Below are 15,910 nucleotides of genomic sequence, written 5' to 3' on the forward strand. Positions count from 1 at the left end.
AAGCGAGGGAGCGAGGTCCATCAGACAGGGAGACGTGAGGCTGAAATGACCACGTGTGAGCGAAGTCCCCAATTATTTACGAGTTTTGATTCCGGAACTGAATACACCACGGGCCAAACACAGCCTTGATGGGAAGGGGGAGGATCCAGAGGTTCCACTGAACCTCCAAGAAAACTTCGCTTCCAGGAGAAGCAGCACCATGTCCTGATTGCTTCCTGCAGCCCTTAAGTAACAGGAACAACTCGTGCACGGAGAGACCCTCATGAATAGACAGACCCAAGGGGAAGCCCAGCTCAGGAACGAGTGTCTCCACCATCATCTGAGCGATGGAAGACCTTTGGCAGAAAGAGGACGCTTGGGTTGGGCTTCAAACCACCTAATCCCCACTAACGAAGCTCCGCCAGGCCCCCAGCAGCCCTTGAGTCAGCAGAGAGATGGGCATCTCCCGTAAACCATCTATCTCATCCGTATTTGAAGCGGAGACCAGGACGGATGGTCACAGTTACTTCTCAGTGCAAGGAAAGAGAAGGAAGAGGGAAAAACAATCTACAGGACAACAAGCTGACCAAAACAAAGCCCGTCTGCCGGGAAATATTGCACCAGGACTGCGGGTTGGAGAGCGCTGTGCACCTCGGCCTCGCGACTCACCTTCACCACGTCAGGCTTGAAGCAGATGTTCCTGAAGAGGTGAGTGATGCGGCTCGGGAACAAGACCAGAACGAGCGCAACGTGGAAGACCAGCTCCAGCAGGCCTGGGTCTTCGCTGTCACCCAACGCTTCCATGATCTTCCTCACTTTGTCTTCCAGCAGTTCATCCGGGACGGACGGCAACCGGAGGATGTTCTCCATTTGTCGCAGGACAGACTACAGAAGTCGAACAAAACAAGACATAAGCAAAGTCTTCCGGCTTCCCCGCTGAGTTTCAGCGTCCACGCAAAGTCCCGTTTGTGTCCCCCGGCAGCAGGGAGCTGCTGCAGCTCTCCATCAACGCAGATGGAAACCTCCTGTTTTCAAGAGGTTCCAGACCAACCAACAACGGTTCCAGACCGAAACCCGCAGAAACCTCCTGTTGGAGATACAACCAATACTCACAGTCAGGCTCTGGTTTTCTGGGGAATCTTTGCTTTTTAGCTGGTTTTGGGCTTTGTCCAGCACCAAAAACATCTGTGCTGTATTTGACCAGGTACTTCTATCCTGAAAAATACCGATGCTCACTGTTATCCCAAGAAGCAAGTGGAAGAAGAGGAAGTTGACTGCACCCTACAAGGGCCTGTCGTTCTCCTCAGCTGGAAGGGAGCCCCACGAGTCCATTTTACAGGGCTCGAGCTCGGCAAATCCCACCCCTTCAGCTGTGCTTCGGCACAAGGCTCTTCAAAAATAACCCACCTGTGAAATTTCTACGCCTTGGGGTAAAATCCACTTCTCCACCTGGAGGATCTTCCACATGGAGCCGAGCCCACAGATGTCACAGAGATTCCTGATGAGGAACACCTGAGGCCACGGAGTCGGAGCCTTCGCAACCAGCTGCTTCATCGCGTTCACCAGGTCTTGCTCTTTCTCGTTCCCCTCGGCAGCGGGCGCGTTGGGATCTGCAGCTGGAAAGCAGGTTTCTCGTTACACCCAGTCCCCAGCGGTGGCATGTCCTTCACCAACGCAGCCCCTACAGCTCTTTAGGCTGTGGTAGGATCTAGGGTGCAGCAGGATCTTCTCCCCACAGGTTGAAGCATGGCTTCAAGCCAACGTACAGAGGGTCCCTTAATACATCGGGAAATACTTGGGAGAACACAGCGAGTCTGGGGACTGAAGAGCTGGGAAGTTTGTCCAAAACAACTTCGATTTTCATAAAAACAGTCATTTTCCAGCAAAAATCTCCAAGGCTAGACATCTTTGGGTGCTTGTTCTAGACCTGCTTAGGGGTAGGCACAGATCTCATGCTACGCTAAGTGAAAGAACTCACCGGAAAGCACTTGTCTGGCAAGCACAGTGGCCACGTGGCTGATGGAGAGCCGGAGCTGAGCGATGAACTGGAGGGTGTCAATTCTTGAGACGTCGGGCTCGCAGAAAGCAGACAGGTCTGCGGTGGAGAGGCAGTTTTCGGCAAGCTGGCTGACATCTTCTTCAGAAGATGCATACATAAAATCCTGCTCGAGAGAGAGAGAGAGAATTTTTAAGAGCCTGAAGGTGTGTTATAACTGAGCAGCTCCTCCTCCTTCCGCCTTCTCCGCATCTTTAAGGTGAACTCCTCCTTTGGTTCCTCATCCATAAAAATATGTGGAGAGGGGGTAATTAATGTGATTCATAGGTTTTAGCTGGGGTGGTGGCTCCAAGTTACGGCGTTCGTTGGGATTCTCAGCGCATCCCAACAGGCACTTACCTCCAGACAGTGCACTACCATGAAGTAGAAGTGGTCCATGTTACTTTGGTTGGATATTATCTTCTCCTCCATCTGGGACAGGTATTCTTCCAAGTGAACCTTGACGTTGTTGAACCTAGGGCGGAAAAGGACACAGAGCATCAGCGTCCGCGTAGCCGAGGGGTTCGGCAGCGAGGGTTTTTGGGAACAACCTCGGGGCTGACCCGCATCGCAGCAGCAGCTTCAGGAGGGAGGACTGGACGGTAGGACTAGTGTCCATGCACTCTTCGAAGGGCGACAGCTCGCTTTTCGGCTTGTACACTAGGAAGGAAGAGCGACATCCGTTATTTGACTTCCAAGAGCGCGTGGTCAGAGCCGGGTAGAGCGGAATCAAGCTCTTTTACCCCTTTTCCCCGCCTGATGCTCGGGGCTGGGTTTGCAAGCCACAAACTGTATCAGTCGCTGAATGATTTCGGCAGACGGTGCCTCTCTGTCTCCCAAAAAGTACATGGCGATGAACTCAACGAAGAAGGAATTGCATTTCCTCCTGAATTTGTTGTGACAGGCGACAGCTTCCCTGGAGGGAAGAAGAAAACCAAGACTCATGGTTGACCTCCAACCAAGGAAAAGAAACAACGTCCCTCTCTCTGCTGAGCCGAGGACCGAAACCAGGGAGACAAGATGGCCGTTTGTTCAGGCACCAGCATCTTCCGTCCCAACATTTAACACGAAGACACTGGATACAGGCAGGTTTTTGCCAGCGCCGGGATACCTTGTGGCCTCCGAAGCCGTGGGTGTGTAATCCTCCGGGAATTCCTCCTTGCAGATCTTACACTGCTTGTTCGTCCACTCCAGGATGCAGCGAGTGCAGAAGATGTGGCTGCAGGGCAGCTCGGCCGGGTCTGTGATCTCCCGCAGGCAGCTCTTGCATTCCTTCACACCTTTCCTGAGAAATATCACGAAAAGAAGCAGCAGTTCAGCGCCGCTGCCAAATTTGAGGAAGACTGCGGGCTGGCTCCTGCCTAACATACACCCTGGGGTGGGGATGAAGCTGGACGGATGCTTTGGCCTAGCCTAGAGAGTAGAGAAGTAGAGAACCCGGGTGACCCCACCACCGCTTCAAGAACCAGCAGCTTATAAGCCGCCCGAGGACCATCCCATCTCGGAGAGGCAATGGGTCCGTGTTGAGGACGGCTGGGTGAAGGGGACGGAGAGCCTGGGTGCTCAGGGGAGCTGGTTTCTTTGGCAGCACACCTACGAGAAGTTCCTCCAGAGATGATTCGTCACCTCCAAGACGGGTTCTCGCCCCTCGGCTTCAGCAGCGTGGCCTCCCTTCGGCCCAACGAGGTCCACCCCTAGCGCAGACGTATTTCCCCCACCCTTTACAAACATGGCGTCGATGGAGAAGGACCCCAAAGTCAACTTTTTCAGCTCAGACTTACACCAGATACACAACATCAGCGTTCTCGTTGCATTTCTTCAGCACTTTTGTCACCAAATCAAAAGTCTTCTCCGGCTCAAATCGCTGGCTCGCGTAGAGGCGCTGCAAAAAAGATGAACGCGCGGAGTGAGTTCAGCAGAGACGCCTCTCTGGTACGCGGAGGACAAACATTATGGGATGTCAGCGCTGCAGGGACACAGGGTTAGACGGCAGAATTAAGCAGATCCAAGTATGGATGTCTCTGCCCGGACTACTGAGGGTAAGCGACTGGGATCAACCCTTTAAATTCTGAAGGAAGCCTTCCTTGATTCCGAATCCTCATTGTGGATTCTGAATCCAAGCAGCGTTTGTCCCTTGGATGGTGTTTCCAGCCTTCTCCCATTCCTAAGCCCTCCCTACGGCCGGGATCAAACATCTCCTGGAAGAGAAGAGCCCTCCCAAGCTTCACAGCCAGGAGCTGCCCCAGGAAACACCTACATTCCAGAGGAAGATGAACTGCTTCACCACCAGCCTCAGGAGTTTCTCCTCTATTTGTGTCTCGTTGTGCAGCAGGTGGTCAATCAACATGTAGACGATGTTGGTGCAGGTCCAGCGATGTCTGTAAAACACACACACCCCCCCAAAGGATGCCGATCTGTGACTCATCCCGGGTCACGTGTGGTCGCTTGAGGACACAAGACCTCCTGAGATTGCGTTAGAGGGAGAAAGATACGGCATGGTCCTGCCTACGCTGCTTGTTTCAACGAACTTTGGGCGAAGCTGAAAATGCCAGCCCATTTCTGGGCATCGTCTCTGGAGAGACCAGCTTGTCCCGCTCCAGAAAACATTTTGGCGCCGTCAAGCATGCAAGGAGAAATTCCACCAGAACTAAGCAATTTGATGAGGGTGAAACATCCCACCACTCTTTTTTTGGAGCCGCTTCGCCACCATGTTTGCGATAACAAGGAAGGACCAGGAAGGAGCGGACAGTTGGAGGATTTGTGACTCCCCAAGAGGAGGGCGGCTTCAGTTCACCTGACCTACAGACGTCAAGAAGTTCGCTTGCACTACCGTCAACAGAGAGCGACTGAACTTACAACACCCTGTCTAGGAGTTCCTTCTTCTTCTGGTAGAACTGAAACTGGTAGTTGTCCAGACTGATCCACTCCACCCAGGGCTTGATGGACTTGACGCTTTCGAGCCACGCTATGCAGGCGTCAAAGGGCAAAAGCCCATTTTCGGAGGGCTGCACTTTCTCCAGGAGAATGTTCAAAGCATCGAGAGTGACAAACTGAAATGACATTTGTGAAAAGAGAGAAAAATAGTTGAGGTAAAGAACCGACCTCACTGGTGGGTGGCACAGAGGGAAGGGACACCATGTGACTAGATGCTGGTATAGTTTTTGGAATAGTTGTCAGGGCTACGTTAGAAAGAAATGGACTTTTACGGTTGAAGTTGTGGCACCCGTAAACCAGGAAGGGCTTTAATGAGCCTAACCGCGCCCTGGAGAAAGAAGGATCTTGGAATCACCATGGGGAGTTCTCGAAAAACCTTAGCTTGCTGCTCGAAGCAATAAACGTCTTCAGAGGGACGCGGACATCGCCACACGGATGGGGCAAGCTAAGGAGCTGGAGCCCACCACTGAAGACAACACAACGAATCCCACCCACCTCGAGGGTCAAAGCGTCTAAGGGGACTTCAACGGGATACCCAGACTGATGCAAACACGAGGACTTCTTACTAATTACACAGTACGTAATTAAACGATGGAAGTTGTGAAGACCACTGTGTTCAAGAGCCATAGGAGAAGGGTTAGAGGGCAAACGCAGCTCTTTCCTCACCATTTCGGGGGTCGTCTTCTCATACATCGCCTGCAACTCGCCTACGACGGCGTCGTTGCTTTTTGCTATGTCAACGAAGAGCTGATAATCGTCTCGGAGGTAGAAATATTCTACGTGAAGCCAAACGGGAGAGAAGCCCATCTCCCCCCCGCCCACGGAGAAGCAGAGTCGTGCTGCGTTGGCGAGGAAAACTTTTGAGAGAATCTGCAGGTAAAATAAAAGGCGTTATTTCCACTCAATAAGGGGACTAAGGCAGGATACTCGGCGTTGCTGTCGTATCCTGTATGAAGTTTCCTCATCAAAAATAGTCCTCGAGGTGGAATTAAGACTGAATGTTCGCAACAGTTGAGGAGTAGCAGAAGGGAGGGTTTATCGAAACATCAGGTTTGGCCCGGAAGGATGGGACTAGGGCCAAAGCCAACGCCAGTTGAAGACAGTGCTCTACCGAACCCTCCTCACCTCGTAGACAGGGAGATCTTGTCGAGGAAAAGCCATCCTGAGAAAGTCGTCGGTGTAGCAGCGTAGCATGTCTAGATTGCTGCCGTCTGGCATCAACACGTTCTTGATGAAGGCTTGGTAGAACCTGACCACTTCCTTTGTTGGCTTCTTGGGCTTATCTAGAAGGAACGGCCAAGAGAGTTAGGGCTGCTTAGCGGAAAACGGGAGCTCCTCGTTAAGACCCAGGTGGTCGCGTGGCGAAGTGCAAGGCCACGGGTGAAGAGGCAGAATGCCTCCATTGAAAAGATATAACATATATCAGAATGATATAACATATATCAGAATGATACATCGGAATGATATAATATGTATCGGAATGATACATCGGAATGATATAATATATATCAAAATGATATAATATATATCGGAATAATCTAATATGTATCGGAATGATCTATTGGAATGATCTATCGGAATGATCTAATATACATCGGAATGATATATCAGAAAGATATTATATGTATCAAAATGATATAATATGTATCGGAATGATACATCGGAAAGATACCATATAATCTACATCGGAAAGATACCATATATATCGGAAAGATACCTATACATCGACATAGATATAATGCAGAAGAGACGCACAACACAGTTCTGGGCCATTTGAGTGAGGAACACGGCCCCCATGGTTCCTCCTACTACGGACGCAGATTTTTGGCAGCTTCGTTGGGTTAAAGCTCCCCCCGGAAAGTCTGATGTTACCTTTCATATGATAGACCTTCTCCCATACATCGTCCAGGTAGGCTTTCAAAACCCAGCTGAACGGGAACCGGCAGAAGAGGGAGGTGTTGGGGTCTTCCGTCATGGACAACACAGAAATCTTCGCATCTGCTGGCCTTGAATTCAAACAGCGCAGAGAGAAGCATTAAATTGTGCAACAGACCGTAGGCGTCCAGAGGCGGACCACCTCAGAGAAGTTCCCAACTCCCACTGATACGTGTTCTCTTTAAAGTTCAGAAACCTGGAGAGAAATCTGGTAGGAAAATCAGGGAAAACCAGGCAAGAGCAAGGAAGGATCCAATTTTGCTGACAGCTTAAAACAACAGGGAAGTTTTGGTGCCAGTGGCTTGACATCCAAGACCTTCCGTGGCAAGGTTATAAACATCTGCACCTCAAGCACGAGCTACTCTTTCACTACTAGCACCAGCTTTTACTCTCCTAAGGAAAACCACCTCCCTGTACATTTACACCCCATCTCTTACTTGCTGGTGTATTTAATTTTTAGGACTGTTTCTTCTTGGAACATCTGGAGCCACAGTTCCGCGAGCGGAGCGCCTTGAAAGATGTGATCCAGGTTGTTGTTGGCATCCACCACGGCGAGAATTTGGGCAAAGACGTTCGCCACGATGTCTTCCAGGTACATCCAGAGCGCTTGCCTGAAAAAGGAGGTGACGCGGCTCGTCGCATCGCTTCCTTGCCTCCCACCAAGAAACCCTCCTCTGCCCAGGGGACAGCGTCGGTCTTGAAGACCCACCGGTCAAGCAAAACCACCCAACCGCTTCTGAAGATGCCAAACGTGGACGTCCAGGCTTAAGACTAACCGTCCTCGCCTACCTCACAGTCAACCAACATTGTTTTGCTTCCAGAAAAGCCCTTCCAAAAGAAGCTTCCTCAAAAATCGACAGTGCTCTTAATTAATTTTTTGCTTTTGAGACCGACTACAGCCTTTCTGCAAGCCCCTACCTTGTTCTAGGCTGGTAAAACCCCCCACGTATTTAGACGCTTCTTGGTTGTCATGTCTTGGCATTTAAGCAAGGCGCCTCGCGCTTCACGCGGAGCCATTTTAGGAACAGAACTACTTGACATTAGGAAGGCGGCCCACAGCCAGCGCTACCTGAACGATGTGTCTTCCAGGATGAAGCTGGTAGAAAGAGCCCGGCGGAAAATCCATCCCCTTGGCTCGTGGATCGGTTTCTCTCGTTCTTGTAGGAGGTAACAAATTCTCTTCTTCAGGATAGTCATAAAGTGGCTGGAAACTAATCACAAAATGCTGCTAGTTAAAACCCTCCCGGCGCTCATCTCCAAGTAAGGAGACACCATCAAAAACCTACACGGGATTTTGGGTTGCCAGTTTTCCACTCAAAAAAAAAAAAATCACACCACCTAATAATTTTTTTATCAGTCCTACAGAGAAATCAGCTTCCACGGGGAAGTAACATCTGTCTGGGATCATCTACCAAGGTCTGCAGCAAAGCTTTGGGGTTTAGTACAGATTCCGATCACGCACGTGAGGGAGGTGAAGGAGGTCCCACACAACCTCACCCTCCATCTCCTAGGTGCTTCTCCACCCACGATGGCTTTGAAGGACACCAGAACTGGGCTCTTAACCTCTCAGGTTGTCTTCTTCCAGCCACACGCCTTGCAACGCGCAAGAAGGAGCCACTTCTAGTTCTCTCTACTCACACGTACCGCTACTCTGACTGTGGAAAAGCAAGTTGTGAAGGATCTTGATTCTCTCCGTTGCACGCTGGCTGTTGTCCTTCTTGTCCTCCAGCTGGATCACGGCCTTCTGGATGCTCCCTTTGATCATTGCGTCCACGTCGAGGAACGGCGGCTGGAAAAGACTGGAGGTGAGTTGCTTGCTTGACGTTACTTTGCTCTCATTTGCCTGGGGACGCTTGTCCCGGGATATCGTCTTCTCCAGAACTCAGCACAGTGAGCTCCAAGGTCTGTACCCATCTCGCCATCCCAACAAACCCCGGTTAACCCAGTCCTCAGAGCACAGAGCGCTGCTGATGTCCCCCGGTAAGGGACACAGCTTTGTTGGTGGTTAGAAAAGGCTCCCGGTCTTTTGCCAGTCGCTCACAGTGGGGCTGGGAGACCACCACCCTACTTCAACCTCACAACGTGCGACCCAGGAAGACCTGCAGCTAATTCTTTCCTGTGACAAGGTACCAGCCCAAGCAAGGACCTTCGAAAGCAGATCCCAAAATGTCTGTTGATACCCAAAGCCAGTTCTTGCACAATGACAAGCTACTAAAATGAGGAGAAAAAAAGAAAAATCATACATTTTCCTCCGGGTAAAGACCTGACATGGTGAGGCTCCCCAGGGCAGCGGAATCTTCTGGAGAACCTGAAATCACAATCAACCACACAACTCAGCTGTTAAAACCCCAACAAGAGATACTTCCATCCACGGAAGGCGTCAGGAGTGTCTTGACAATCAACAGGAAGAAATAAAGCAGCCCGGGGTGGAAGCTACCAAACTGCTCGGTGTCAGCTTCTTGATGACACGAGACCCTTGGGCTTGGGGAGCAATTGGCCGGACACCTCTAACCAAGAACGTGGATACAAGAAGCCACCCAGAATTGATTTGTGGGACATTGGAGGATGGGGCAGTGGGTTTCTGGCAGGGAGAGCAGTGGGGAGACGGTGGGTTTACCGCGAGAGAGTTCTTACCTGCTGGGAGATGCGGCTGCAGGGAGCTGCTCAGGAAAATCTCGGCAATGGTCATTTTGGAGAGGTGGCTGAGATTGGCCTTAAAGTTCTCTGGGGGCATCAGGTCATCCAAGTGGATGGACTTCCACTCGCCTGGAAAGGCAAGAGGACAGGTGAGTCCACCCGCTCTCCTTTGGTGCATCAGCCATTTGGAAAACCGGTGAGCTCAGCTGCTCGGATTTACCAGCCAACCCAGGCAGGAAGATGGCAAGAGGTGGAAGATCCACCACTTCGCACATTTTTGCTGCGTGTCTTCTTCTCCCGCTCTTTTCCTGACCCAAAATAGTGAGCGTAAGCTTACCACTGTCAAAAGCCAGGTAGCTGCACCCTCCCAGGACCCGCGGGACTTTAGTGATCAGCACGACATGCAACAGATGGGGGCTGGCTGATCTCCTCCGCTCGTCTGTGATGCAGTACCTGGAAACGCCACCAGAAAGTCAGAGCTGGTTAATTCCACTCATTTGACCTATCTCTCCAAGCAACAACTGCTCCTTCTCCCTCCGTGAGCCCTTCCGGAGGTTAATCTCCCTCCCTACCAATGGCTGCAGTCATCTGAAACTGCTTTCTTGGGTGGATGCCACCCCAAGAAAACGTTCTTTCTAGCTGTTGTTGGTACGATCTTCTACAACCGCAGCTGCAAATGAGACAATCGAGTCCAGAGCAGAGCCCAGTTCAAGTCTTGGGGGGAGGAAAAAAGGCCAAAAGGCAGCACAGGTTTCAGAGAAGTATGTTGTGCCTGGGAGGAGGACGGAGGAGGACGGAGGAGGACGGAGGACAAAGGCAAGCTGCTTACTTGGCACACGCCAGGAGTCTTTTGCTGCTCTGCGGCTCATCGAAATGAAACTGAACGAGGAGCAGTCTCACTTCTTGCGGCTCTCTGAAGAAACTCCTGCAACAAAACAGCCTCTTTAACACTTTCTCCCAGAAAGGTCTCACCCCGAAGCACTGCGAAAGGTGGAAATCACCTGTAAGGTTAAAGAAAAGAAATAGCAGAGCCCACCTGAGGTCCTGGCGGAAAGCATGTTCGGTGTCAAACTGGCTTAGGAAGAGGCAGTGGATTGTATCGGGGAGCTTGAGCGTCTTCCTCAGCGCTTCTAAATCCTTCTGGTTTAGCAGCCTGGCATGGGTAGAAACCTGTGGTAAAAAAAGGAAAATCCGAACTGGTTGTCCTGCTGCCTCCAAAGGGTGGGATCCTCCAGGACATCTCCACCGGTGCTTGGCGCTCATCTACAGGCAACTGGAAGGCGCCTTGAGCATCTCGGCCCGAGCCAGAGCTAAGCAGATCCCGTCTGCCTCCCGAGGAAGGGCAGGGTCTACCCCAGCTGCAGATGACCACGGAGGCAAAGAGGGTGGACGTCAGCCCGTCCTTGTCCTGGTCTAACCAAGATGACGGAGCCACCACGCTCCCTAGGAAAACAAACGGCACCCTTGGGTGCTCTGCAGCCAAGCGCGAGTACCTGCAGGCACAGCCCGGCAGCGCTCCCTTTCTTCTCGTGTCGGTCCATCATCTCGCGCAAGAGGCTGGCCAGGCTGTTGTGCCTCTGCTCGATGAAATACAGGTCCTGGATTCGCTCGGCGTCCTCCAGATCACAGTATTTAAGGCGTAGGATGGAGTCAGGAGTGGCACACTCCACCAGTTTGCTTACGGCAGCGAAGAAGATCTGCTCCCCGTAGCGATCGTACCCACCGCAGCGGGTTTGCCGGGAGCTCTCCAGCGCGATGGTGGCGGACGTGTCGTCACTGAAGCCGACGAACACGTCGTGTTCCTTAGGAGCGAGCGCGTGGGACCAGAGCACGGACGAATCCGCGTTCTCGATACGGACAAACCGACCAGCCCATCTCTCCAGGTCCTGCTTCAGGTCTCGCTGTTGCCAGTTGAGGATGGTGTTCATGTCCAAGCAATGTTTCTCCAGACGGCTCAGCAGAGGGGTGGGGAACTGCGTGTAGACCACTTTCTTCTCCTCTATAACGATCAGCCGGAATTCCTCCTTCACACGGCTCTTCACTCTATGAGTGCCAAGGCCCAGGTCGACGTAGTAATTGCCGCCCAGGCTGACGAAGCATTGATTGAGCGTATCGTAAAGGCTCTCATAAAGGTTCTGTATGTTGAGGAGGACAACGGGCCTGCCTATCTCCATGCAAATTTTCACCCTGTTCACGGAGCGGCACACCTGGGAATAATCCTGGTCCCGTGGGAAGCCGGAGCCAAATATAATGTCACAGTTGCCGGTGTCGATAAGCCCCGTCATCTGGATGATCTGAAAGGCGGCGTTGTTGGTCGTTATCAACAGGAGGTAACGCGACATGAATCCCGCTTGCTGTTTCTCCATGTTTTCCTCCAGCAGACGGATGCAGCTGGTTTCCGTGGCATAGGTAAGACGTACCTCACTGGTGCAGTTACGGAAGATTTCCAGAGGATAGATATCTCGGGAGCCTCCAAAGTTTCTCTGGATGGCCTTTACGAGGAGCTCCTCTTGAGAACCGCGCTTCGTGTTCTGCATGTAGGACGCAACCATTTTGATTAAGCTGTAGAAGTCCCGAAGCCCGAAGAACTCCGTTTTCTGCGTTTTCAGCACGTTGTAGTAGAAGTTTGCCAGAATGGGGAACAAATGCTCGATTCTTTCAAGGTGAGGTTGGTCAGCACAGATGCCTTTGGCAGTCTTGACCAGCTCTTCCTCACTAGGCTCAGTCCGAAAGACGAGGAGGCCCCTGTTCATTTTGGCAGGGTCCAAGGCCCAATTGGAGATGCCCACAAAGCCAACCTTCTTGTAAGCCTCCGGATTCTCGTCATCAACGCATCCGTCCTCCAGAAGAGGATGCAGCGTCTTCAACGGCATATCGGGCGAGTCTTCTGCGAGACCAATCTCGTCCAGCAGGACTACGGACGCAAACTCATTCAGGTTCTTGCCTTTCTGGAACTGAGCGCATTGTCGGAAAGTGGAGATGATGCCTTCTGGTTTTGAATGGGGGCTGCACTGGAAGGAGACCAGCTGGACCTCTTTGCATCTTTTGAACAAGGGACTTCTGGACAACGGGCCTTCCATGGCATCTACGGCAATGGTTTTAGAGAGAGATTTGGAGCTTCCCGGCTTCCCGACCAGAAAGAGCGGCACGCGGAGGTCCATGCAGACAACCAACATGAAGATGTTCTCCCTCAGAGCGTTGTTGCAGGCTGTCGCCTTAGGAACGGAGACGTTATCGAGAAATACCTGTTGGCACAACTCGATTTCTTGCTGCAGCAGGGACGCGGGGACCGAGAAGCATTTTGCAATCTCCTCCAGGTACTCCTGGCGGCTCTCCAGAGACACGTAGTAGCAGACCCCTACCGAAAGGACCAAAGCCCTTTGCGCGTCGTTTAAGGCCGGCTCCTTTTCCTCCTCACGCTGCCTCTTCATATCGATCTGGTGGAAAAGCAGGTCCCTTAAGTCATAAAACCAGAGCACTATTTTCATGCAGCGGTCTATATCCCGGAGGCTGGCGACTCTGCATTCGTCCTTCCTCTCTCTCAGGAACTTCTGGGAGGCCGAAATGACATCGGTGAAGACGTCCAGGTTTTCCACGGGGATCTTCGTCTCCACGGCGGACTTCACGATCTCCCTGATGTACAGGCTTTGCGTCTTCTCGTTCAGCTCCCCAAAATCCCAGACCAGAGGCAATAAACTGGGAGGAAGGGGCTGCACCCGATACACCAACTGCCGCAAAGGAATGTAACCCAGCTTCTCGGGAGTGTCTTCGCTCCGGACTCGGTACCCCAAACCAGCTTTCTCCAGTTTCTCAATGGTCTCCTTGGTGTGTCTTTTGTAAGGGTTGCAAGCGGCCACCACTTTTAAGCGGTCAGTGGCAATTCGCCTTCCGTCGACGCTGTGGTCGCACAGCACCTCTTTGATGGCGAAGACGGCCTCCGAGGTGTTGGCTTCGTCGAAGAAGAGCACCGTGTCCATGTCGTGCTCTTCCTCGTTGGCGCGCGCCAGCTCCACGGCCTGCCTCACCTTCTCCCGGATGGTCTTGGTGGTGGTGCCGCCGTGAACACGCACCACCATCATGTTCTGAACTTTCCTGCCCGCCCTTTGCAGGTTGCACATGAACTGCACCAGCTTCGTCTTCCCACAACCCGTCTCGCCCATGATGATCACGGGGATGCCACACTGGAACCGCAGGTGAATAGCCAACATCTTCATGGCGTTGTCCAGAGTCAACTGGTACGAAGCATCTGGATCCACCTGGCATTTCACACCAAAGACTCGGCAGAGGGCCTCCAACTGCTCGTTTCTGGGTAAGTTTTCAAATTTCTTGTTGAAAGGAACATTCTGGAGTGCCAAGGTCACGTATAAATTCCGGCTTATAACCGCCGGCTCCAAAACAGCCTGGGAATAAGCATCAATAGCGTCAAAGTTCTGGTTGATGTGGAAACCCAAAAACTCCATGGAATCACCCTCCGCGTGGAAGACTATGTACGGGTGAGACTCCTGCTCCCACTTGCGTCTTAGCTGGTACTCTCTCAAAACACTGTCCGCCTCCTTCCACTCCTCGCTCGGCACGCTTTCGTCAGACATGTTGAGGGAAGGCATGGCAAAGTCCTTGGACATGGCGACCATGAACTTGACGACAAACGTTTTGAAGCCGCAGAACTCCGCTCCGACCGCCGGGCTGAAGAAGACCGACTGCTCGCACTTTGTCAGCTGGAGGTTCAAGAAGTGCGTGAAGTTGCTGAGCTCAGTCCAGGAGGGGTCACTTCTCCCGCAGAACTCCATCAAGCACGCCAGGCACTCTTTCTCTGTCCCTTCGATCATTCCAGGGACAAAAGTGAAACCGTCGAGGTTTTTCTTTTGTTTGTATCTGCTGAGGTATTGGTAGGACCTTTGGAAAACTTCACTATTCAGCTTGTCCCGGTCAAACTGTACCTCCCTCAATTCCGCAGGAGGGACGGAGCTGGGATCGCCCAGCGAATCGAGCACCCGCAGCGGCGATACACATTCCACGGTAGGAAAAAGATCCAGGAATTTTTCTTCCATTTCAATGGACATCTAAAAGCAAGAGGACACAAATCAACATGAGAACCATTCTCCAACCTCCCACATTTGCCTGCATCACCAAACACCCTTTTTTTTTTTTTTTTTTTTTATTTCCCCCCCGGTCACAAATGGTTCAGCAAGTTGGGAAAAAATGTAGAAATGCCAAGATTTCTCCAAGCCTTCACGGGGATCGAAATCCCTATAACCATTAAGGTCTGTCTTGCCCAGCGTCCTGTCTCGGGTCAGGTGATCTTGTTACCTTCTCCTACGCTTTCTCCTGTTCCACTAAATCCTTTTGGAGATGGAGGGACCTGAACTGGTATGGTGAGGAACCACAGATGGATGATCAACCGCTAGCAAATCTAGGTTGCATTTCACACCTTCGGTAACGAAAGCACGGCTCAGGGGCAAAGTGGCTTTAAAAACACGTGTGAGGTTCAAGCTACAGTAAAAATTGGGACGAAAAAACTTCCTTTTTCCTCCAAAACTCAGTGCCGGGCCTGATATTTCACTTTGAGTAGAGACGTGTTTGACCCGGTTGCTTCTACGCAGGCGAAATATTGCCCCACTGGAGAGACAGACTCTAAATTATGCATCGCTCCAGTGGAGACATCATAGTTCAGGTTTACTCATGCTCAGCCTTCACTCAGAGCCCCAACATACCTCTTGCTTCCTCGTACTGCTAACGCCTTTCCTTTTTGCCAGGTACTCAATCAAGTAAAGGTGAGAGGGCTTGCACTTCCAGACCAAGCCGTCGGGACTCTGGATGTGCCGCAGGATGCACAGGCCAATCAGCAGCCGGTAGAGACCCTTTGACACCTGGCAGGGAAAAAAAAAAAAAAAAGAAATTAAATTAAAATTGATGCAGAAGTCTGCCAAAACACGCTTGCTGCTCTGATTGGGCTGGATTTGAGTTTCCACCTCCTCCTCTCCCTCCCTGCATGTAGGTTCTTCTGTGTTTCATCACCTCTTCTTGTCCGCTTTACGATTCGGGCACTCACCACTGGAGACACATCGATGTGGAAGATGCTGGGCTGAATTTCGGTCAAGGATTCCTCGACAGAGATGAGCTCCTGGACGAAGAACTGGAAATCGATCTCCGACTCCATCAGCCTAATGGTTTTCTGAAGCGGTAGCGTGCCACCCAGCTGGGCACGGACCTTCTTGATGGTGTTGTCCACAAAGAGAGACTTCCCTAAGGAGCAGAAAAGATGACCGTCAATCAGTCTACCCTTCTACACCTGCGCGCAAACCAAAACGAGGAAATCTCTCCCCAAAAGCGCGCTGTGCCACCTCGCCTCCTCGGTTTGAGGTACAACTCAGAATATGACTCCCCCAAAAA

General features: G+C 51.7%; 1 protein-coding gene across 4 annotated transcripts in view; it reads right to left on the minus strand.

The window, feature by feature from the left end:
• LOC142026096 (E3 ubiquitin-protein ligase rnf213-alpha-like) overlaps window positions 1-15,910 on the minus strand; it is a 57,832-nt gene that overhangs the window by 8,854 nt on the left and 33,068 nt on the right. For 3 of the 4 annotated variants that reach the window (XM_075018929.1, XM_075018928.1, XM_075018932.1), the window contains 25 exons: window positions 15,570-15,763; window positions 15,232-15,387; window positions 11,014-14,580; window positions 10,557-10,690; window positions 10,350-10,445; window positions 9,858-9,973; window positions 9,518-9,649; window positions 9,127-9,191; window positions 8,528-8,672; window positions 7,953-8,094; window positions 7,321-7,494; window positions 6,821-6,954; window positions 6,074-6,231; window positions 5,615-5,818; window positions 4,871-5,064; window positions 4,272-4,392; window positions 3,796-3,896; window positions 3,126-3,299; window positions 2,758-2,930; window positions 2,566-2,674; window positions 2,375-2,489; window positions 1,958-2,141; window positions 1,387-1,595; window positions 1,093-1,194; window positions 649-864 (listed from right to left, as the gene is read on the minus strand). In XM_075018929.1, the coding sequence (XP_074875030.1) occupies window positions 649-864; window positions 1,093-1,194; window positions 1,387-1,595; window positions 1,958-2,141; window positions 2,375-2,489; window positions 2,566-2,674; window positions 2,758-2,930; window positions 3,126-3,299; window positions 3,796-3,896; window positions 4,272-4,392; window positions 4,871-5,064; window positions 5,615-5,818; window positions 6,074-6,231; window positions 6,821-6,954; window positions 7,321-7,494; window positions 7,953-8,094; window positions 8,528-8,672; window positions 9,127-9,191; window positions 9,518-9,649; window positions 9,858-9,973; window positions 10,350-10,445; window positions 10,557-10,690; window positions 11,014-14,580; window positions 15,232-15,387; window positions 15,570-15,763 (7,115 nt within the window). The remainder of the gene's footprint in view (window positions 1-648; window positions 865-1,092; window positions 1,195-1,386; window positions 1,596-1,957; window positions 2,142-2,374; window positions 2,490-2,565; window positions 2,675-2,757; window positions 2,931-3,125; window positions 3,300-3,795; window positions 3,897-4,271; window positions 4,393-4,870; window positions 5,065-5,614; window positions 5,819-6,073; window positions 6,232-6,820; window positions 6,955-7,320; window positions 7,495-7,952; window positions 8,095-8,527; window positions 8,673-9,126; window positions 9,192-9,517; window positions 9,650-9,857; window positions 9,974-10,349; window positions 10,446-10,556; window positions 10,691-11,013; window positions 14,581-15,231; window positions 15,388-15,569; window positions 15,764-15,910) is intronic. The other variant, XM_075018931.1, reaches the window with a different exon arrangement.

Source organism: Buteo buteo, chromosome 31 (genome assembly GCF_964188355.1).
Source record: "Buteo buteo chromosome 31, bButBut1.hap1.1, whole genome shotgun sequence".
Taxonomy (NCBI): Eukaryota; Metazoa; Chordata; class Aves; order Accipitriformes; family Accipitridae; genus Buteo; species Buteo buteo.